The 23909-nt window shown below is 39.2% G+C and overlaps 1 protein-coding gene across 1 annotated transcript in view; it reads left to right on the top strand.

Moving 5' to 3' along the window:
• The window catches only part of LOC128734064 (rho guanine nucleotide exchange factor 18), a 45930-nt gene that overhangs the window by 15530 nt on the left and 6491 nt on the right, over positions 1-23909 (top strand). Inside the window, exons 2-16 of the mRNA XM_053828054.1 lie at positions 910-1362; positions 1427-1533; positions 1597-1772; positions 1843-1972; positions 2058-2191; positions 2980-3051; positions 12668-12774; positions 12848-12918; positions 12990-13045; positions 20244-20315; positions 20893-21058; positions 21138-21832; positions 21891-22023; positions 22086-22243; positions 22315-22427. Of these exons, the coding sequence (XP_053684029.1) occupies positions 910-1362; positions 1427-1533; positions 1597-1772; positions 1843-1972; positions 2058-2191; positions 2980-3051; positions 12668-12774; positions 12848-12918; positions 12990-13045; positions 20244-20315; positions 20893-21058; positions 21138-21832; positions 21891-22023; positions 22086-22243; positions 22315-22427 (2643 nt within the window). The remainder of the gene's footprint in view (positions 1-909; positions 1363-1426; positions 1534-1596; positions 1773-1842; positions 1973-2057; positions 2192-2979; positions 3052-12667; positions 12775-12847; positions 12919-12989; positions 13046-20243; positions 20316-20892; positions 21059-21137; positions 21833-21890; positions 22024-22085; positions 22244-22314; positions 22428-23909) is intronic.

The following is a 23909-nucleotide window of genomic DNA, read 5'->3' as shown; positions in this document are numbered from 1 at the left end:
GCCGCCCACTGGGGGGCTTGCAAAACTCGAGATAGTGACAAAGATCATCCGAGATTCATGATTTATGTACAACACAGGTTAATTTGTGGCAATACGAAGTTTGTCGGGTCAGCTAGTCAATTCATAAATGTAACTCCAAAATCGGTTGAGGATTGAATGTATACAATGCTACTACTTTGATAAACGTTACGTATGTAGCTTGTATACATGAAGAATTATATTACTTCCTACATGGATACATCCTACTATCGCTTCAAAGAGACTTACGTAGTCCTACGTCACCTATGTGGTCGTGTCTTGTGCACAACCCCTCTGATTTTTTTACTTTTGCTTCTGTTGCAGTAGGTTAATTGGGTCGACAGGGATTTATATTTATAGAAATGAGAATTGAATTCGATTTATTGAAGTTGTTATTCTACTGAGAATATCTGACTATTAGAAACTGATAATTGTAAACTGGAACTAATTATTTGATATACAATTATGCTTGAGTATATATATATAAAACAAATAAAATAAGAACTGCATTAACATATAAAAGCAATAATGATAGTTGGATGCTACGTAATATTAGGGTATCTTAGTAGATTTGTCTTATTAGACATTACATACTAATCATCGGAGTGCTTTAAAAAAACTTCCTTAATATTTTTACTTCTATTGATGCTCTAATTTACTTATTTATTCCTTTTGTATATATATCTTTTATATTGTTAAAGAGGATAAATAAATATCTTTAGTAACATGGCGTTTGGTTCTATCTATTTAAATCGAATGGCTTTAAGTTTCAAATAGTTCTTCTTTGGGAGAAATTTTAACAGTAAACATTCGTTGCGGTTCAACTAATTTCTCTATAGACCCAATAAACCTGTAAGCGTAACCATCATTACCTCCCTTCTTATATCGCAGACGATGAAAACGATGACGACGTGGTGATCGACTATCTAAGTTCCAGCAATCCGCTCATCCCATCGCCGGTGACGCCGGGTTTCCCAAAATGCAATGATTCCGCAGCGTCGAAGGATCCATCGCTGGCATCCCTGATCAACCAGCAGCAGTCGTTCCAGCAGCAAAGTCTCAACAACGTTCACAACTATCACAACAACAACAACAGCAGCAGCATCATTGAAAAGTGCAATAACCGAAGTAAGCTAAGCGACATTGTCATCGATACGGCAGCTGCCAACAACAGTGACTGCGGCCAGCTGCTGCAGCATCCGACAACAACGACGACGACCGGGAGCAACAGCACTGTTGCCGCAAGCAACAACAACAGTGGAAGCAGCACCAACAACCACGCCAACATGGTGCCAATCATCAGTGTGACTCCGCACAGTCCGGGTGCCAAATACAACTTCCTCGGTAATTTAGCTTGAATTTTTTAGGTGCTCTGAAATCAATGGGTATGGAATAATTCTCTTTGCAGACGAAACTTTAAACCATCTACAATGTATTCGGGAAAGTGTAGTTCAGTGGAAGAACTCCACAATTCAGAATACCAATTTTGGTGGCACCGGGTTCATAGGAGCATCGGTAATTTTTCCACGTTGTTCGGTTTTTAGAAGGCTTTTTATCATCGGTTCGGTTTGTTTTCAGCAACTTTCCTCGTCGAAGCTGTTCTCGTCCTGCCCGTCGTTGCCGGACCTGACGATCGCGAACGCGGGCCATGTTTGGCCCCATCAGCAGCACATGTACGGCTTGAATACCGACCGGCGGAAGTCCTGGACCGCAATCGAGGATCTCACCGATTGTGCGAAGTCTTCCCACAAAAGGTTTGTCCTTTCTTGTTGTTGATCCTCTTGGTTTGGCTACTTACACGAAACCTTGCGTGATATTTCACAGTGTCAGTCTGTCGAGCTTGGACAGTGAAGAACAGGAATCACTGCGGGCTGCCGAGCGACTGCACAACCGTACCAGCCGCAACAGTACCGGTGGAATATCGACACATTCGCTCAACGAGGCCGAACTAGCGGTAAGCGTCTCCCCGTCAAGCAAACATCCCCCTTAATTCAGTACTGATGGATTTGTTTTATCCGCTTCGTTTTTGCTTTTTTCAGCGCGACTTCGAGAAAATCGTCGCCAAGCGAAATCTGGCTCCGGCAGTTTGTCGGATTCCGCTGCAGAAGAGCATCTCGACGCCGTCGATAGCGCCGGTTCGCAACCAGAGTGCCAAGGAGGATACTGCCACACCGTAAGTGACCTTTTTTTTTGTTTTTTTGAGTTTTTTTTTGTATGGCCATTGCCATCGATGAGCAACAGCATTTGCTTTTGTGTAGAAACAGTGTCAAACAGTTAATTGCTTTGGTCTCGAAGTTTTTTGAACTCAATCCAATCCGGTTTTTCACTGAAATGAATAAAAAAAATAGGTTACATAAATATTTTCCTGTAATCTGGCTTTAAGCAGGTCCTATTTCAGTGTTCAACTAGATGGACTTTTCGGCTTTTTTTTGGATTCAAAGAAAAAATCGATGTGCATCGTCTTTTTACATAGAATTTAAAAAATTCAAAAAAGATAGTAAGCATGTTTATTTACCTTTGTTATATAAAATTTTTATTCCAAATGAGTTGTCAATGTTCAGTAAAATTCCAAATATAGAAATACGTTAAAAAATAGAATTCGGGTACTTTGTGCAAAACGACGTTTCTGCAAACGTACAGAGGCTCGAACTCGCTCTTTCTGCGTTTGCAAATCCAACGTTTTGCCAAAATAATTAAGAAATAAGCAACAACCTTGCAAAAAAAAAAACATCCGAACATATTTTCCAGTCCAGTGCTTCAATTTTTATGTGTTTTCGTTTTCTTTTATTCGCATTCTTTTTCTCCTTCAATCGAACACACACTCACATATACCCACAACAACCAATATTTATTCACACATTCACACACACACGCGCGTCGAACCACCAAAACAAACCAACCTCAACCTCCCCATGCAACAACACTCGCAAAACCCGCAAAACTCGTGTACGCTATATATAGTTCGAGGCATCTTTCCGACAGTGAAGATGAAACCCACGACGATCGGTCTCTGCTCTGTGTGAGAGATAAAACGTAAGTGCGCGTGTAATTTGTGCTAATTCCGGCTGTCTCTCTCTCTCTCGCTCGCTCACTCTTCGCTCATATTCTATTTCCCTAACAAACTATCCATTACATATTGGCATATTCCCATTGAGACTACTCGCACTGTGCAGGGTTCATCCTTTTCGTCGCGTTTCCGGTAGAAATCTGTCGACTTCCTTGAACATTTACGTTACGTTTTTTTGCTTGCTTTAATTAAATTCGTGTTGTCTGCAGTGTTTGATTTTATCGTTACGTTGTTGTTAAACTGTATTACTTACTATAATTCATTCTGTTTTCCGATTTACTGTTCGACGTCCTCTCTTCTAATCTGTCTGTGTTTCATATGATGGCTTAATTCGTGTTTATGGACTGTGTGTAAGAATAATAAGTGTGATAATAGGATGGATATCTAAACATGTTTGCCATGTTAACCATGTTTGTTCTAACCACCGTTTTGGTCATCCGATCGTAGCTTATGCAGATACCGCCAGTTTCACTTTAGACTGAGCGTTATCTGTTTATTTAAAAAACATTTTTTGATGTGTTCAACAATAACAAAATTCACAAATTTAATTTACAATATTTTAGCAGTTACGTGTCTGTACTAACACCCTGGTCTAGTAAATATTATTGGTGATCGTTCGATTGAGTGTTTTGTGTATCGCTAACATTTTTAAAATATGACTAATCAACTTCGTAGTGATAAAATGGAACGTTCCTTATACGACGGTTAATTACATTGGTCGTTCCAGAAGAGGGTTTACATGAAATTTTTAGATTATCAGCTTAACAAACTGTTAAGCGAGCGAAAATTGTAGAAATCATGAGTGTCTTTAGTGTTTTTAAAGATTAAACCAACAAACTAGATCTTGTGAGTTTTGCAAAAAGTATATTCCTCGAGCACAGCACTTTGAAATGTGTTATTTAAACGTTGGTGTTTAATTTATTCAGTGCAAGTTTTAAGCACCATAAATGTATGCACATCATCAGCATTAAAAAGCATGCACGACCAAATGACAACATAACCACGACTTCGTTGATAAACAGTGAAAAAAGCAGCGGTCCCAGGTTGCTTCCTTGCGGTACATCAGAGCAATATGCAAAAATGATTGGAATACACTTGCCTGTTCTTCACGCTCAATCTGCTGCTTGTAAGATATTGCAACTATTTAACTATTAATTAAGAAATGTATTTTGATAATTTTGTATGACGTACAACATAGTTTTACCGACTATTCTTAGGAAAAACAGTATGATAATTTCGAAAATTTTGAAAAATGCACTATCAACCGAGCTTAAATAGCTTCAATTCTAATATGAAGATTTTCTTGCGTACGTCTATTGTATTGTTAGTATAAAAGTTGGTTGCAAGATCATTATGCGCTGCATGCCAGAAAATCTAACAAACGAGAATAAAAGGATTTCGATGGAATCTGGCAGTCATTTGGTCTGATAGAGGGGCATCTTTTGATAGTATACCTTGGAGGTTTTGCTCACCATAGGTGTAAGATTTTACTTGAAATATATGGCTACTTTACAGCTAATCTTCTCTGACTGAGTACTGACAGTGCTTATTTCCAGCTGATTACTGACAAAAAGAATTTGAATAGAATGTTGGATGCCAATTTAGAACAGCTATGTAGTCATAAAGCTGATATATAGCAATATGCAGTAAAAACTAAAACAGGAATTTTAATTTTGAATGTTTCGAGGTCCCTATACTCAACAACAAACGAACTCAGAGAGAAATGAAAGTATGTATGTGTTAGCTCTCTCTCCCGTCTTTTGTCAATATTTTTTGTTTTGTTTATGCTTGCCCAGTTTTGCTTAAAATGGCGTCGAAACAAGAAGCATTTCGGAAGCGCGATGCATGCTTCTACGAACTGCCACAGAAATCTCGGCAAAAAGTATACGGTACAACATTTAAAAAGCAAATATGTTGCTAAGATGCCCAACAACTATTCGCAAGCCAGGTAGTGGAAGACCAGCCTAATTTATGGTCGCAGAAGGACATCGTTCTCTTTCTCGTGCCTTCAACAACAAGCCCTCTCGTTTGGCTATCAATTAAGATGTGCACCAGATGAATGTTTGAAGAAAATGTTGATCTCATTTCTACAAAAACATCATGCAGCTGGATAATACGTGTTTTGGCATTACGCCAAAAAACATAATCTCTCCTGAATACCCATTCGATCCCATTTGTACCCAAAAACCACGACCCTACAAAGCTGTCTCAGTGCGCCCAATCGAAGATTTCTTCGGGATTTTGAGTTCCTTGGTGTACAAAAATAACTGGAGAGCCACGAACCGTACAACGCTCCTGTTCCGACATCAAACGGAAGCTTCGCCGAACAGCCGAATACGGACCGTTTTCAAATGTACACTAATTTTTTTTTCAACAATGGACAATGTATCTTTAATTTCGGTAAATCAGATCTTCTTCATGTATCTTCATCTTTTTTGACAGCTTGTGAAGGAAAAAATTCAAGATTTTAGTTGTCACCCGTTATTTCGTGTAAAGTATATCCATAATATTTGTCTTAAATTAATCCAATTCAAATCTTTTTCCCATTGCTTTCATTACCAATTGCAATCGTTGTTGAAGAGCGTTACAGTTGGTACGCACGATATCCTGAGACATTTCATCTCAAATCTTCTTCAAACGTTGCTTGAAAGTATCCAAAATCAATCCTTTGGTATTTCCTCGTTCCCCTAGCTTCCCTAGCATGCAATCAATGCATAGAATTCGAGACGATTCAAATCAGGCGAAAAAGCAGGCCACTCTGTCGAATAATAAATAAAATAAAATAAAATCCGGGAAATTGTGCTCACACCAAGCCTGTGCAGTTTTCGTCTGGTGAGACGGTGCAGAATCTTGTTGAAAGCGGTTGTTCTTCAGAACATACTCGATATAATATCTAGTGTTAATTTTAACACCAGGTTCAATGAACAGCAATTACTTACTTACTTACTTATGTGTCCATGTCCGCCGGTCCGGTAAAACAAAGGGATGAAATCAGAGATCTCCACTGCTGACGGTTACCCGCCATGGCTTTTACCTGTCGCCAGGACAGGTTCTCGTCTACAGCCCGGATGTCTCTGGTCTGCCTCTTTTACGCTGTGCCTCTGGATTCCAGTCGAGGCTTCTCTGTCCGTAAAGGGCCATCGAGAGGATTAGTGTTCTGTAGGCAAATTACGGGACTTCAACTAGCTACGTAATTCGAAGAAAGTCAGATTCGCGGCTGCAATTTATCTTTTCACTTCGCGGCTTACATCGTTGTCACATGTCACGAGTGTACCAAGGTATATAAATTCTTCAACTAATTCATATCGTTCCCCATCTAACTCCCCTCAACACCAACACCACTTGGGTTCCCACGTTCCCTGCCAGCAACCATGTACTTCGTTTTGGTGGTGTTAATGGTAAGTCCCAATCTCGCCGTTTTCCTTTTAAAAGGCCTGAAGGCCTCTTCTACTGCTCTACGGTTGATACCGATGATATCGACGTCCTCCGCAAAACCAAGAAGCATGTGAGATTTCGTGATGATAGTTCCATTCCTTTTCACGTTTGCTCTTCGTATTGCACATCTTCCAAGGCGATGTTGAATAACAGGTTAGAGAGTGCATCCCCTTACTTCAGTTCATCCAACGTCATGAATGCGGCTGAGGTCTCATCCGCTATTCTAACGCATGCTTTAGAACCATCGAGCGTCGCACGAATCAGCGTAACTAGTTTCGTCGGAAAACCTTGTTCTAGCATTATCTGCCGCAGCTCATTTCATTTGACTGAATCGTACGCCGCCTTAAACTCCACAAACAGATGATGTATCTGCAAATTGTACTCCCGGAAATTGTCTAAGTAGCGGGCGGGTAAAACAACGGAAAAGGAATTCACGCGTAGAGTGTAATTTGCTGGTCGGCAGAATAGCACGCACCTGGTCCATGGGTATATCGTCCCAGATCTTGGAAATGAGCTTCTTAACCCTCCGTTACTCGCGCTGTTGTATTTTGTACAACACCTGTGAACCGTTAACTTTGTCTCGGTATATCTCGGGATTCCAATAATAAAGAAAATTAATGAAAGAAATGTTTTCAGCAAAGTTGATCCGCAGACCAAGATGTTTCAAACGGTGGAAAGAGTTTTATAAGTTTTTCACCAAGTAGCATTAAAATTCGAGTGAATGCTGTTAGGTTTTAGCGTGCCTATCAATTGTATTGTAGCGCGAGTAACGAAAGGTTAAGTTGGTCCATAGTGCTCACTTTATGTTTGCTCTGCTTGGCCAGCATGTACGACTACATAAAAGTCCAGGGAGTTAAGATCCGCCGTGTTGAAACGCGTAATGATCTTTCCCGTAGAGGTCGCGAAGCGCCGGGGTTACAACCTTCTCCAAAACCTCGGTCTTATAGTACGCGGCGTTGATTTTCACGTTTTTCTCGATAAACACCAGTGGAAGCTTCCCACGCTCTGGACACACGGGATGTTTATGTGGGGATGCTGGCCAACGTCGGCACCCACTGCCGATCGTTTTGGACATTGTGCGGCTGTTGCAAGACGAAGAGTTTATCATCAGAAAACACGAACTCCTGACCAGCGTGCCGCGAAAGTATCAGTTTTGCACTGTCCAGCCTCTTCTTCGTTGTAGCCTCCGCTACCCCGTGAACCATGCGTTTCTCGTACGGCTTGCATCCCAAGTCCTTCGCCATGATGGTGCGGGCAGTCCCGATCGACACATCCAGGTCAACAGCGGTCTTCCGGATCAAGCGGTTCATTTTTCGACGAACCCGCTCCCCCACCACCTTGATGGCTGCTGGCGTCCTCACCGAATGCGGCCGCCCGGATCTAGCACGGTCCTTGGCCGAGCCCGTCTCCCGGTACCGACGGATGGTGTTATAGATGAAATTCCGCTTCGCCCCATGGGATTTCAACCGCCGAAATATGTCGCCGGGTCGCTCACCTCTCGCAAACAACTTTATTCCTTCATAGCGCGTGACATCGACATCGACACCAATTCTATGCAATGGTAAAAATGGACTTCTAATCTTTCAAATCAGTTACCGAAATTGGAGAAAGTAATTGAACAAAAAATTATCGCATGTCTGAATGTGTCTGTTTTAAAAATGTATTGTGTTCCAGAGTAAGTAAGTTCTTTACAATATTCTCTTACAGTTCAACGTAATTGTTTTGAGATTCAGATTTTGAGACGCGTACCTACGCCAACGAGCGGATATAACACAGCTGATCAGCTTCAGCACTGAGCGTTTTTGAATGAGTTTGAAAACTTTTTCTCAGTCTTTGACAAAGGTTACAAAGCAATCCGTTGTCTTAATATACAGGGGTTAGACAAAATGATCGGGACAGGCTAAATTTTGACGAAATTCAAACGGCCTTAACTTCTACAAGATAAGACATTTTTCTATAAAACCAATAGCTTTTGACGGGGAAATTTTTCTAGATTTTTCGAAAATATTTCAAGATCGGCCGTAGTCAGTGGACACTGCAGATATTCCGGGTTGAGCGGGGATATGTCAAAAACTGATTTTTTTCATTGCTTGTATCTTTTTCTGTCATGAAAATTTAATAGTATTCATATTTTATCCCAAAACTAGACTTCATTTCCAGTCGATTGGTGAAAAAAGGGCGGAAATCCGTCGAGAAACAACCAAGTTACGGCCATTTTCGTGAAATTAGTCCAAGTAACATCTATTGCTCTGACCATTTTGGGACATGACACAAACCATATCAACAATAGCGTCATGAGCCACTGACACTGGAAGCATTTCTAGGTCCGCAGGTTGTCATGACAACCTTATAGCAAGTTATAGCGACCACGGCGGAAATGATCGTTTTAAGGAATATCCGAAATCATATCAATATGGGTGTCAAACTTCAGGATTTTTAACCCTCTTCATTACTTGAAGTTTGGCATCCATATTGGTATGGTTTCGATCATATTTGAAAATGGCCATAAAGGTGGGATGTTACTGGCAACATTTCCAGCTCTCATTTCACTGAAATGGCCATATCTCGGATGTTTCACGGCGGATCACCGTTCTTTTATCACCAATCGACTGAAAATGATGTCTAGTTTTGGGATAAAATATGAATACTATTAAATTTTCAATTTTCAAAAATCACTTTTTGACATACCCCCGCTCAACCCGGAATATCTCCGATGTCCATCGGCTATTGTGAATTATTACTATATATAGTTTCCTTGTGTCTGACTGTAACGCTAGATCCAAGCAAGCTGTTAAATAAAAAAAATTATAGAATCCACCTCGCGTAGTGAAGGTAACAATAATTTCAGCAGTGGGTGGGTGGGTGAAATCGGCAATTTTTAAAACAATATTTGAAGTACACGTCAATCGTTTAAGATTGATGAAGCATTCTTAACGTGTGATTTGGCACGTGGTAATAAGGATAGCCTACGAGCCATAATTGATTATCAGAAGCTGCCAAAGTAGCACATACTCAATATAAAGCGCGAAAACGCATATCCGGTTGAGTATTTTTATTTCTACATTTACTTCTTCCGGAGTTTCTTACGAGAATGGTAGCTAAAACCCTTTCTGAGTCAAGTGTGAGATGATAGGCCGTATGAATAAAATAGTTTACTTTACTTTTCCCGTTTAAATCGTATGGGAGCATTTGCTCTAAATCTTTTATTCATATGGCCTGATATCTGAATCACTCAGAAGTAATGTAACGTGTTTTCTTAAACAGTCAAATGTTTTATCAAGGACACATTCAAAGTTTGATGATAAAAAAAAACAGCCAGAATTAATCAAAATATGGTTTATGTGGAATTTGTTGTTCCATGATTTTGACGTACAGTTGATTTACGAACGCGACCTGAAATATCTCAATATGAAGTAACATAAATATTGAACCCCACAAATTCAAAAATTTCAAACAGATAGCTAATCTGAGAGTTTGTCCGATTTACTAAAACGAAGGATGTTTTTGTAGTTGTGGTCCAATGAGTGGCAGCGGATTAGGCGAATGTCTGCCATTTTCTGCAATCATACTTTTGGCGACACCGAATTTAAACTTTGTCTCGGCTCTAAAATTGAGTACTTCCCTCGATCAGCACGTTCTTTACAATTGGTATCTTTATCTAAGCCCCGCTTGCTTCGTTTGTAGATTACACGTGTTTTAATTAATGGAAGGTTGCCAATTTTAAAGCTGTTTCACTAAAAAGTTTTACGTGCTATAGAATTGTAAACCATATTACATTTTCAAAGGTTTTGGTATCGTGGCTAGCCACGACGGGTCAACCTAGTTTTGAAATATTTTATAAAAATCTAGAAAAATTTCCCCGTCAAATGAAATTGGTTTTATAGAAAAATGGCTTATTTTGTAGAAGTTATGGCCGTTTGAATTTCGTCAAAATTTTGCCTGTCCCGATCATTTTGTCTAACCCCTGTATTTCCTAAGTATGCCTTTGTCAGAGCCCAAAAAATGTTTCGATCGGTCTAGCCTCGGGACTGTTAAGAGGATTCATCGTCTTAGGTATGAATTCGACCCCATTGGTTTTGTTCCAGACTAGCGTAGCATTCGTAATGGACCAGAGGCGCTGCTCCAAGCATTCCCGAATGTAAAATCTGATTGCATTGTATCAGTTGTAACGAATGCATCTTCAAATCCCTTGTCGTAACCTTTCTGCTGAACTTTTCCATAAAAATAGTCTTTTCGGCGTCGTCAATTCTTTGGCTATCGTGGACGCGATTCTTGTAGTCAAGTCTCACAGCACTTTGTCCTGACGGGTTCTTGGTTTGACATATTTGGCTTATGTTGCACATAAATTGGCCTTTTTCTGCCTCTCTTCTCTGGTTTTTGGCTACATCCGAACGGAGCAACACTTCTTACGCGCAAAAGCTTGTACGATTTCTTGGTCCAAGGTTTGATCTACAGGGCCCGGTTTGCATCCAGATTTTTTCTTGTCCTGCACGGTACCCTCTTCACCATAATTCTGGATCGCGTTTCGAACTGCTCAGTACCGACGTCGGGGAAATGGGAGAGAATTGAAGCTCATACAAATAGAGGCTATAGAAATACAATTGACAATTGATTTTACACACGAAAGTTTTACTGATGACTAACCAATTTTTTCTTGCATTCCGATTTTTAAAACCAATTTGAAAACGAGGGGTTTGATAGCAATTTTAAGAATAATCGAAAAACGGCTTAATGGATGTGATATTTTACCCATTGAAATGCTCGGGTTTGCTGGGCAAGTTGAATGCAGAAAACGTACGTGTTCACGCAGTCAGTCAATTAGCGATTCCTTTTTAAGCCCTGACGTAGGTCGCCCAATTGGCCTCGCGTCTATTTGATGTCGTGTCCACTTGGCCTAGTGTGTATTCGGACGTGAGTCCAATCGGCTTCTGGTGCACGTGACCTCGGGTTCATTAATTATCCTATATAATTGGTCTTCTAAGTCCTGCCACTCGCCGCCAATCATCCCCATTTGTTCATTCGGTCTCTGATGTCCACTCAGCCTCGTGTCCGACATCGATATCGGTTCCTTGTGGCCTCTGGCGTTCGACAGGGTCCGGTGCATTTGTCCTCAGATGTCTAACCGGCATCGTGTCCGCTAGGCCCACGTCCTTATGCCTAACGGGTGCCTAACGGAAAAGAAAAGAATGAAAAGTTAAATTTAATTACAAAACAAAAAAGAAGATGTAAAATAGTGTGACAAGCAATGGTCTCATATTGCCACCTTGTGGAACTTCAAACACAGTATCACAATAGATTTTTTCCTATTGCTTTAATTGTTGTTATGCACCAATCCAAAAAGTTTATTCAGGAGTATTACATGTCTAATTTGATTTGGCTCCTGCAAACGGACCGATCACATAGATTTTCGATTTCAGATTTTGGACGGTGCAGAATAGTTAATTTGTTATTCGGCTATATTTATTACCTTCTACCGCGAATTCGATCCATATGTGTCGAATAAGCCGGTTTAAACTTGTACAGTAGGAATTTAGCATTATCTAGATCCGATGCTGCTTTATTTGCGATGACGCAGGGCCAAAAATTGCAATCGACTGAGACAGAAATTGCAAGAATATGAGACTGGAAGAGAATTCGAGTGGGAAGAACTAAAAGCAATTTTTTTTGAGAATTGATGAAATTAAGAAAATATTTTGGAAGGTCGTTCTGAACGCGCAAAGCAGCATACGAAGACGACATTTATTGAAATAGCCAAAATCTCTTAAAGACCAATATGAAAACAGATGTCAATTGTTTTCAGGCTTGAACCTAACGAGTTCTGATTGACTTTAACTCAGTAACTATAATCTTATCTCTATTACGGTCGGGCTTAGATGTTCGAGATTTAAAACTGGTTTCATTCGCAGCTTCCCAAAGCTATGTTTTGTGTATAGAATGGGACAATTAAGTTGTGTTCTACTAATCCTACTATTCTAACTTGCTTTGTTTTGTGAGTTACTCGTGAGTGTGTTTAATCGGTAGATGGATGTACTCATGTAACAATGTTCGTTTACTAAGAATTATTAAACACTGTTTTGTAGGTTTCTCCGCCGAATGTGTCCAGTAATGTGTTTTTTTAAACAAATTTCCTTTCCATCATCCTTGCAGCGAGAGTTACACCGATCTACCGGAAAAGCGCAGAAAACGAGGTTCGTTATTTTTCCGTAAGAAAAAGGACAAGGCCAAAACCAAGGGACAGAACTCTACCTGTGACGGTTGGTGTTGAAATCGGGTTTCATTAAATTGTCCAATGTCCTAATAACATTTTTGTTTTTCGTTTCCTTTCAGCTTGTGGAGCAGTCATTAATTTGGCCACTTACAAAGAGCATGCGGTCGAATGTAAGGCCAAAATTGCCAAGGTATGTATCGAAAAACGCCATCAAACTTCTACCGTCCGCGGTGTGGGACTAAACATGTTGAAATATTTCAGAAATATTTCCAAGTGCAACCCAAGTCCGGTTCTAATAAAAAGAACTCAACCAACAGGTAACTATTTGTTTCCGGTATTTTTTCCCCCCGTTGGCTGTCGTTTGCCTTTTGAATATGCTCATATATTTTGGATTTTGGTTTTGGGATTGACATTGATTGTATTTGCATCGGAACTAGCTAGTTTTATGTATGAAATTGCGATGAAAGGATTTTTTTTTAGTTTCTAAATAGCTTTGTACTTACTTTTCACTAGCATTAAGCATTATTACGTACGTGCCGGGCGCCTGCGGCGGCTAGCAGCAGTGTAAGGAACGAGACAGTCAAACGACAAACTAAACCACAAACTAACTAGTGGAAATTAAACTGCATCCACGATCATAAAAGGATGATTTTTAAAGCTTTCAATCTATTTGCATTTTTATACATAACTAGAGCGAATGACTTGATATGATGTGGATGTGTTGAATGGAAAAAAAAACTTTTTTTTCCTTTTCAAGCGCAGTATGTTCCGTCATTACGTTCCCGACTAAGTTTTAAGACTTTTGTTTTGGCTTTTTTACTTTTGCTTTAGTCGATCCGTTCGCTTTTTATTAGCTTTTTTTTCGTTTTCAGCTAAATTACAGAATGCTCTTACGAAATCCACTCGAAAGACGAAACTGTATTTACAGCAAGGTTACATTGTTTTCCATTCGTCACTTCTAATAGAGAAACAACATTCTTCATTCATTTATAAAACAATCTTCCGTTGTGAGCCGACCATTTTTTTGAATTCCAGCTAATAATAAGCCTCCAATGTCTCTATTCTTATTATTAATGCTAACCCAAATCCGCCAATCGACTATATTTGCGAAACTGTTCAAAAACTGTTATTTGCCAAACAAAACAAAACCAAAAAAAACTAATCGCAAAACGAAAAACCAAACCAAAACCCAATCAGTGAAAAAAGCGGCAAAAAAATGACTGGATGCTACTCCCCGTGGAGATTGGTCGCTAACAAGTTAGGCGTGGTTTCCACTCACGCTAGGTAACGCTAGTCAAAATTCTTTCTCACTCTAACTACTACTACTACTACTACACCCATGTTTATATTTCTCTGTCTCTGTGCGTCTGTATACTACACCAACAACCAATCAATCAATCAGATTATTTCAATAAAATTTTCGCAGTTCTACCCCATGTTTTTACCGTTTTTTACAAAGTTGCAGTTTCACCTTTTATCCATTAAAAACATTAAATTTTTCAGTAACAAAAGCAAACAAACAAACAATCATCGTTAACACAGTATAGTTTGAGTTTTTCGTGTGTTTACAGTGTTGGTTTCTATGTTCGGTTTCTCTGTACTGCTACTGTTGTACTAACATCTGTTTTCAACATTCTGTCTACGCTACGAGTTGTCCTCTTGTCTGTGAACACACACACACGCTCGCAGTACCTATTGTAGTACTATTTGCTTTTTGAGTAGATTCGGCCACTATTAGATTGCTCTGTATTGCCTCTCTGTAATAAATATCCTTACTGCTGGCTGACTGATCTTCCAAATCCCGGAAACTCGATAATCGGTGCGCGATGGGATGGGTAATACATTATATCTTGACTGCGTCAGTTATAGCGACCTTCGCAGAGGTTACTATAAGAACTAAGTTCTTTGATTAAAACATGATTTTATTTTTCGTTCGTTTAAGTAACGGGAAAGAAGCATTCGAATGTTTGAAAAATCACATGTCGGACAAGTCATCCCCATTTCACAAATAACCATATTTTAAAATTCAATTTTGTTCCACCAACTGCCCATACATTTTGTGTTGAATTTCAAAATATCATCGCAAAATTTAATTTAATAGTATTGTAAAATGTTGGTTTTTTCACTCAGACCACTTTTTAGACGACGGTTTGCTGTGGGTATTTTCACAGTTTCAACCCCACTGTAAGCAATACACTGATAACCTGAAAACGTTTGTTTATTCTCCCGAAAATTTTTGTTTATTTAGTGGTCCAGTTGGAACTAACCCAGGTTAAAAAACCAAAACGCAATTACTCCCGCTTCGATTTCGATCTGTTTATTCCGTTCCATTGTACAATTGAGCTCCAGCAATTTCAAATCACAAAAATAAAATATTATTAACAATAACAAAACCCGTCGCTTGCTGATGCTTCACCAACATTCTAATACCTACCTAACTCTTCATCGGGCTGCATTGTCATTAATCAAGAAATAAAATGGAATCACTTCGGCCTATCCAAGGTTCACGAAATCACGAAACACCGACTTTAGCTGTTCCTTAATGGAATTTGGAGGCGCTACCCAAGTAACCAAAAGTTCCGATAAAAGGGGATTTTTGGCTTAATCATCCAACGAAATGATCATGAATAGAACTCTATTCAACTTCATTTTTAAGTAATTAACCGTACTTTCAAGTTCGTATTTGATGTTTAAACTTCGAAGGGAATACAAAGTAACTTCTAACAGAACTAGAAAGTTCGCAAAAAGTTCACTTAAGTCGCTATATAGAACACTGTTCAGCCCAAAAAGAAACTCCAATAATTTTCAAAATAAAAAAGATTAAGATTCCCACTTCTTCCTGTTTTGCAGATTCATGACACATTTCTCATTAAAGGTATTTAATTTCGGTTAATAATCGACTGTTTTTTTTATAAATATTAATTTATTGTAACTTACCACACACCACCAACATAAACCTCGGGGATTTGAACTCGAGTACTTCTTTTCGGTAACTTAGACGCATACCACTGCTCCGTTGCTGGAATATGCGATTTGCATCGTTTTTACTCGATGTGCTAATTTCTCATTTATCACAGCCCCGAAACGAATTACACTTAAGAAAAACTCATCGGCAAAATTCATGTCACTAGTGGCGTCAGAGATGGCGCAATGCATCAGGATAGACATACAACGAGGAACGCTCGGGTTCAAATCCAGTAGCGGTCAGTGTTAGTTAGGCTTTTTTTTAAATGGTCTATCTTAATCGCATGAACCGACTTTACAAAAGTTAGGAGGAGGCGGAGGTAGAAAATGGAAAAGTATAAAAATAGAACTACAAGTGGTGTTTCATAAACTTTTGCCAAAGTTTCTACAGAAGCTGCTTAGCGCTCTATGCAGCGAACCCAAGCAACTTTGAAGTTCGGTTAATTTCAAGCAAAGCTGCTTAGCAAGCTATACCTCCATAGACATAAAGCTTGTTAGCCTTCCTTAGACACCATTATCCGAACTCTAAGTTACTTTCAAGTTGCATGTTGAACTTTCAAGCTGCATGTTGGACTTTCAAGTTGCTACAAATATTAACGGTACTTTAATGAGAATGAAGTTCGGTTTACAAATGTAGTGTCTGGTTGTTCAGCAAAAAAGTTCTGCGGAACTAAATTTGAACCAAATATGAACTTTCAAGTTTGTTCCTTAAGTGAAATTAGAACTTTTGGTTGCTTGGGTATCTTGTTCGTAATGGGACATCTCCCAACAAGCTGGTGGTCGTTGGGAGGGTTGGCGGTCTTCGGTACAACGCTTATCTTCGGACAGTCAGATTTCAGATCTCCTCCAGTGATCTATTGACATAATGGGCCAAAGCCAGGTCCGCCCAAAAAAAAACCCATCATCCCGCGCGTGATACTACTTGATGAAGGGGCAGGACAGGATCCGACAGGAACTTCATGTCATCGCTTACCTCCTTGGTGAGGACAGGGTTGCTGCCTTCAGTCATGCCCATAGAAAAAAAATCTGTAAAAATCATGTAGGGTGCTCGTAACTGAGAGCAGCATTTCTAGATGGGGGACATAAACTATGCGGTCCTTTGCGTTGTCGTTGTCGTCCAGCGTCAAGTTGTTCTCTTTATGACCATGTTTTCCACCAGCTCCTTTTGAGTGATTGTTTGCTACTCAAACATGGCCGATCTTGACTGACGCTTCCGCATAAAAATGTCCATTTTGGCAGGTACTTCTTCACCGTTTAGCCAGTTGCTTGCTCTCTTCAGTTTCTGCGGCATTTTACGGTCGCGTAATACCTTTGGGCGGCCGAAATCAGGTTTCCGTTCGACACTTTCGCCTTTCTCCAGAAGGGAGAGTATGTTGTAAATGTCGGAGCGGCTACGATGTGCAACTTCTTCGCTCCGCGATTGGAGCTGGTAGTACGATCAAAGTATCGAGCGTAGTTGCTTGTCAGGCTACTGCAAATCAATTGATAACTCTATAACTTTTTTCTTACACACGAAGATTACTACGTATGTAGATGCATGAGTGAATTTTCTGCCAAAGGGTAGGGTAATCACAAAAAATAGCCAAAATCAGTTCAGTTTTTTAATGCATAACGGTATAACGATAGTCTTTCAAATAGAAAATTCGATGAAAAGGGGAATAAGAAAGTGAAAAAGTGAATGAGAGAGAAATTGATTGTGTGTGTGTGTGTGTGAGAGAGAGAGAGAGAGAGAGTGAGAGGGGGGGAATAAGAAAGAAAATAAGAGAGAAATTTAAAAAAAAGTGAGAAAGTGAATATCAAGAGAGGACGTGAATAAGAAAGAGGGAGAAATAATAAGAAAGGAAGAGAAACAGAAAGAGAGAAGAAGAAAGTTAGGGAAATATAGAAAATATGAAAGAGGAAATGAAGTTATTTGCGGAGAGAGAAAAAAGTTCAATAAAAAAAGGAATAAAAGAGAGACAAAGAACGTTAGTTAGTTAGAGAAAGAAAGTTCGTAAAGACAAGAAAAAATGAATATAAGGGATAGAACGTGAGAATGGAGGGAAAATTTAGAAACAGAGAGATAGTTAGAGTGAGTGAAAGAGAGATAGAAAGTAAAAAATATAGTGAATATGTGAAAATTAGAGAAAAAATTAAAGTGAGGAGGGAAAAAGAATGTGAGAGAGAATGAGAGAGAAAGTGAAAAAGAGAGGAAAGGAGAATGAATGAGAAAAAGTCAATGAGAAAGAGTTAGTAATAGCTAGAGAGAAAGTAAATAAGAGAGAGAAGAAGAAAGTTGGAGGAAAATGCTGGAGGAAGAAGAGGAAAATGTAGAATATAAATAAAAATCAAATAAAAAGTGAAATTTAATAAAATAGAGAAAGAGAATGTGATGGAAAAAACGAGAGTTGTAAAAGAGAAAGAAGCAAAGCGTGTATAAGGGAAATAACGTGAGTGGAAGAGAAATTTAGTAACACAGAGTGACAGCTAGCAAAAGCAGAAAAGAAAGGAAGGAAGAAAATGTTAGTAAAAGAGAGATAGAAGTAAGTAAGATAGAAAAATGAGTTAAACAAATTGAATTGAAAGCGAAAAAGATAGAGAGTAAGATTGAAAAAGTTAGTGTGTGTGTGTGAGAGAGAGAAAGGGAGAATGAGTAAAAAATGATAGTAAAACGAAGAAAAAGCTAATAAAACTGTGTGAGTTAGAAAGAAAGTTAGTTACCGGAAAAAAGAAAATAAAAGTGGGATTGAAAGTTATTAAAACAGTAAGAAGTAAATAAAACATAATAAACGAGAAAGTTTGTGAAAAAGTACGAAGGTTTGTATAAGAGAGAAAGAGAACGTTACTGAGGGGAAGTAAAAACGAAAGAAAAATTTATGTAATTGAGAAATAAACGCTTAGAGAGAAGGAATAACAGAAAGAGATGGAAAATGAGTGAAATAAAACTAATAAATGAAGGATAAATGTGTGTGTGTGTGTGTGTGTGTGTGTGTGTGTGTGTGTGTGTGTGTGTGTGTGTGTGTGTGTGTGTGTGTGTGTGTGTGTGTGTGTGTGTGTGTGTGTGTGTGTGTGTGTGTGTGTGTGTGTGTGTGTGTGTGTGTGTGTGTGTGTGTGTGTGTGTGTGTGTGTGTGTGTGTGTGTGTGTGTGTGTGTGTGTGTGTGTGTGTGTGTGTGTGTGTGTGTGTGTTTGTCTGAGCCTGAGAGGGAGAGAGAGAGAGTTCCAAATTGTATCGTCTGGTCTCTGATTTACACTTCAAGCGAAACAGATGGAGCCTATTATGTAAGTCGAGCAACTGGGTCGCGTCCGTCACTATTTAACCGAGCGAAATCGTCGTATTATATAAGTCGAGTACTTTTTTTTCGATTAGCGGTCAATTCAGTCGAGTTACTCCTGTCGTGTGTCGTGTCGAGTACGACTTCTGTAATACCAAAATAGTCCAGTTAAGTGGCATTCGATTCAAGTTACATAATAGTGTCCATTACTAATGATTGCAGCGTCAATGGGCGATACGAAGTAGTGGGATTGACATTAAAACCACATCCATTTTGGTATATTTTCGTATTATAAAGATTGATTTCGACACCATTCTGTCAAATAATTCGACTGATTCGACCGCATAAAAAAGAAATTTGACTCAACTTCGCAACTTGAATCGATTTGCTCGATTCGACTTCCAAACTAGAGCTGTACACAACACTTTGTAGGCAAGTTTCCTATCGAGGCATAGGCGTCTGAGCTAGCTCCGGTTACTCCGTGCATATTTACTACGCTTTTAATTACATTAAGTATCGTATTGGAATCATTTCGCTTTGCAGGGTAGAGCTTGTTTGCACTCATCTAACAGTACGCACTCGAATCACACATCAAAAATCGCATCACAATATCTCATCTGACTAACTACAACGGCTATTAGAACTGTTACTATCACCTGTTGTACTACTACTACTACTACCATCACCATTACTAATACTAATTGATAGTAGATACCAATACTTCTGCTGCTATCTATTACTTACTTTGTATCACAATTATTGCAGAATAATAAACTCAGTAGTTTTGTACTGTTTTTCTACTTCCGCAGAACATGTTGCTCATCATGTTTTGTGTCTTAGAATTCTGCCTAAATTATCCTGTATACTACAGATTCTGCTGCGTCTACTACCAATAATCACACTGTAAAAAAAAGTTGATTTGTGTGTACTCTAGTAAGCCATTCCACACGGTTCATTTCCAACTTTTGTTGCTTGAAGTACTATGTATCTGATTTTTTTTGTTGTCTTTAATGGTTCTAAGTTATGTAAACAAGTACAACAATCACACACGTACACATGCAAAGCAAAACTTTATCACATTCACAAATCTATTATACTCTGTCACTCTTGTTGGATCAGTTACTTCTCGATTGTTTCGTTAAGTGTCTCAGTTCTGAGTGGAAAGCGAATACACTTTCGAATTCCCTCTTTGATTTAGCCTCTAGCCGTCCCACTTCGGCCAGAAAGTTTGTTCTGTTTCGGTTATTTATACGTTTTCATGTTTTTTTTCTTCCTTTCGTTTACTTTTGCTTGCTGTAGCCACAGTTCTTCGCATCATGATGATCAAGGTAGAGACTATTACGATGGCAACATACAAAATGACAACTCAAAGTGAGTATTGTGTTTCCACCCACAAAAGAAAAATTATGAAACTCCATCTGCTGAACCGAAATTTTAGGAAAATATGGGTTCAACACCAATTCGTACCATACTACATACTATTCTCATCTTCCTAATAGAGCTTTTCAGTTAGTTTTTCGGTTGAATAATCCCTGTCTTCACCGAGCGAAAGCGGTATTGTTTGTACACTTACACTGACGTCGTCATCTAATGATAATATATTTTGTACTACTGCCGCAAGTTTAGTATATTTTATACTATTATCAGTCTGCCTATAGTTTTTGTTAACTTTTTCCATAAGTTGCGGTTTGATTCGGTTTTGCTGATTCCCTCGAATATGTATAAACAAGTTTATTTGTACGAACGCATGCCTTTTCTCTTGACCATTGTTTCAATGTTGGTTTTTTCTTTTAATAAATAATCTAAAGAACAAGAACTTAACATAGCCCTAGAAGCACCTAAAAAGCCAACAACCGAAAGGACCTACATTTGTCAGCTCTACATAGAATTGACCCGAATGCTTTTCCGAACAAATCCTATTTGATTTTTGGCGCCCTCTTTTTTGCAGCTATTCGGACGACACCCCACTGATACGGGACGAGTTTCTACACGAAGCGCCGATCGGTCCGCATGACCTCGGCGCGGAGCCCATTCTAGGTGTAGCCATCGACGAGCCGGACTCGTGGAGTCCTAGTGTACCAAAGGAGATCGTTAAGTCACTCAAAGATAAGCAGGTGAGAACTTTTGGAAATTTTGTACCCAACACACCTTGTGACAATAACCTTTCCTTTCCGGATTGGCACCTCAAAGCAGGTCAAACGCCAGGAGCACATCTACGAGTTCATCATGACGGAGAAACATCACTGCGAAACCCTACTAGTCATGCAGAAGGTTTTTGTCGAGAGCCTCCAGAAGCACTTTAGTCATCTGAATCTGGAGCGAATGTTTCCTCGGTTGCTCGACCTGACCGAACTGCACACCGGCTTCCTGAAGAAGCTACGGCTGAAGCAGCGCGAACGGCCGGTCGTCGACAGCATCGCCGACATTCTGCTGGATTTCTTTTCGGCCATGTCGGCGCAGAAGCTCAAATCCGCCTACGGCGAGTTCTGCTCTAACCACCGTTCGGCGCTGAGCACGTTCAAGTGCTACATGACCGGTGACAACACGTTCGCCGAGTGGTACAAACACTGTCAGCAAAATCCGCTGCTCAAAAAGAAGGGCATTCCGGAGTGCATCTTGTTTGTGACCCAACGGCTGACGAAGTATCCGCTGCTAATCGACCCGCTGCTCAAGAGTTCCCGCGAAGATAGGATCGAGCAGGAAAAACTTCAGAAAGCGATGCAACTGGTTAAGGAGATTCTGGTGGATGTAGATGCCCGCGTAGCGGACAAGGAGAAGGAGGATCGTCAATTAGAAATTTTCAAACGAATCGATGCCAAGTCATATGCAATTTTTAAGAAAGATAAGTTTAAAAAGTCCGATATTATCTCCAGCAATAGGAAGCTCAAGTAAGTAGTGATGGGTTTTTGTAATGGCAATTGTTAATTGTTGATCCTTTTTATCTAGATTTGAAGGCATTGCAACACTGATGCAGGGCAGATCCAAAATGCAAACAGTTTTGGTTGTGGTCCTGTCCGATTGCTTGTTCTTCCTGTTGGAAAACTCCCACAAATACTCGTTTTTCACTCCTGAGAATAAGGTAAGGCGAGTTTAAGAGTTGGACTTTCAGAAAATTAATTTTTTTTTGCGTCCCCACAATAGGCTGGAGTGGTTTCGCTGCAGAAGCTTCTGATACGGGAGAAAGCTGGCACCGAATCTAGGGGAATCTACATCATTTCTTCCAATCCGGCGTATCCGGAGATGTTCGAATTGAAGGTTCAGAGTCCCAAGGATAAGAATGTTTGGATTCAATCAATTAGGTTAGCTACAACGTGATTTAAAGCTTCGATTGAGAATCATTAATTTTTTTTTTTGGTTTCATTCATTACAGAGCTGCCGTTCTCGATTGTCCGTCGGACGAATCCGAGGCTGAAGATTACATGACTGCCGAACAACGCCAAAAATTAATAGATGCTAAGCAAGCCAACATTCGGGAGATTATCTGTAAGTATGGAGTAGATGGATGTTGTGCTTAAATGTTATCCGATGGTATTTGTTTCCATCCTGAATATAGTTGTAATGGTGTAATTTATCAAATGGCCGTAGAATGGGAAGTAGACCTATATTGTTCTTCACTTAATTCTATTCGGTGGATTCTGTTTTATGTGCTGAAGCAGGGCTGAAAATAGTTGACAGAAAACAATGAGTTTGAAAAAAGGAAAATATCAGTTCATTATATTCCCTCTATTGTAACACCAACATCAAATCATAGCACTCGGAGATATTTGATACCTACATATCCAAAGGCTGATTTTGAATTTGCGCGCGTTTTACTTTCCCTACGCAGTCTAGTGAGCTACTTTCAGTTATCAAAAAAATCAGCATTCAACAAATGAAATGATTTTTTCAGTAACGCCTCTAGACACACAGGCAGTTAACATGCATTGCGCCTATGTTCGCAAGAATTTAGTTTTGAGATTTTTTACTTAACACGTTAATTCTAATCACAATAATTGTACAACTAAACAAAAATCTTGCTGCATATACCTAAAAAAATGAAATTCTAATAGCATCTGAACTAACCATTCATGATTGAACACACAATGTAAATTATATTATAAGCACTTTTATGAACACTCTTGATACGAATAGGCGCTCCCGGAAAAAAATCATTTAGTTGAAATGAAAATGATTTTCTTTAAAGTTCAGACTCAGTGATATCATGTATGAGTTGACTGCCACGATCGCTAAAGGAAAAACAAAGTTCACATACTGGACAGCGGCGTTCACGATAGCGCCCTTAATTCATTTATCAGGTAGCACGAATCATAGGTTGCTGATTTCGTAGCTAACTCATTTTGGCGCATTTTAACAGTATGATTTTGAATTTTTGCAGCTCTGTGCTGAAGAATTATTAAGAATAATGAACAATCTACTAATATACTTAAAAGCATTTGATTTTTAATTGTCAAATCACTATTATGTGATGGCTAGATATTTCATGGTTGTGAGATGAACCAGCCCACGGCTGAAAATCTCGATAATAAAGAGAGAAAAAAAAAAAAAAAAAAAAAAAAATATTTCATGGTTAACATTTTACAAGGATAGATCAAGGGAAAAGTAGCTACAATCCACCTTTTCGCGTGCGCAATAGTGGCTGGTGAGTACAACGTTCGGAAACTATTCACATGCCTCTATTCGCGTCAAGTTCCACCTTTGATTGTTGTTGTAGAACTATCAAGTGTGCGTGAGGGGCAAATAAACATTTTCAAAAAGTGTACACACTAGCCGCCATTAGGCTCGCGAAAACGTAGATATAAATGGATTAGTAAACACTAAAAGAACGTAAAATCAAAAAGGAGGGAAAATTTTCCCGAACCATCTGCCAGGTTTTCATTAACTATAATCATAACAAACTGTTAGATATTCGTAATTAAATGTATCGCTAGAACTTAATGTACACTAAACTAGACAATGCTTGTTCTG

The sequence above is a fragment of the Sabethes cyaneus genome, chromosome 2 (assembly GCF_943734655.1).
Source record: "Sabethes cyaneus chromosome 2, idSabCyanKW18_F2, whole genome shotgun sequence".
Lineage (NCBI taxonomy): Eukaryota > Metazoa > Arthropoda > Insecta > Diptera > Culicidae > Sabethes > Sabethes cyaneus.
The sequence above is the reverse complement of the archived record's forward strand: the minus strand, read 5'-3'. Positions and strand labels throughout refer to the sequence as shown.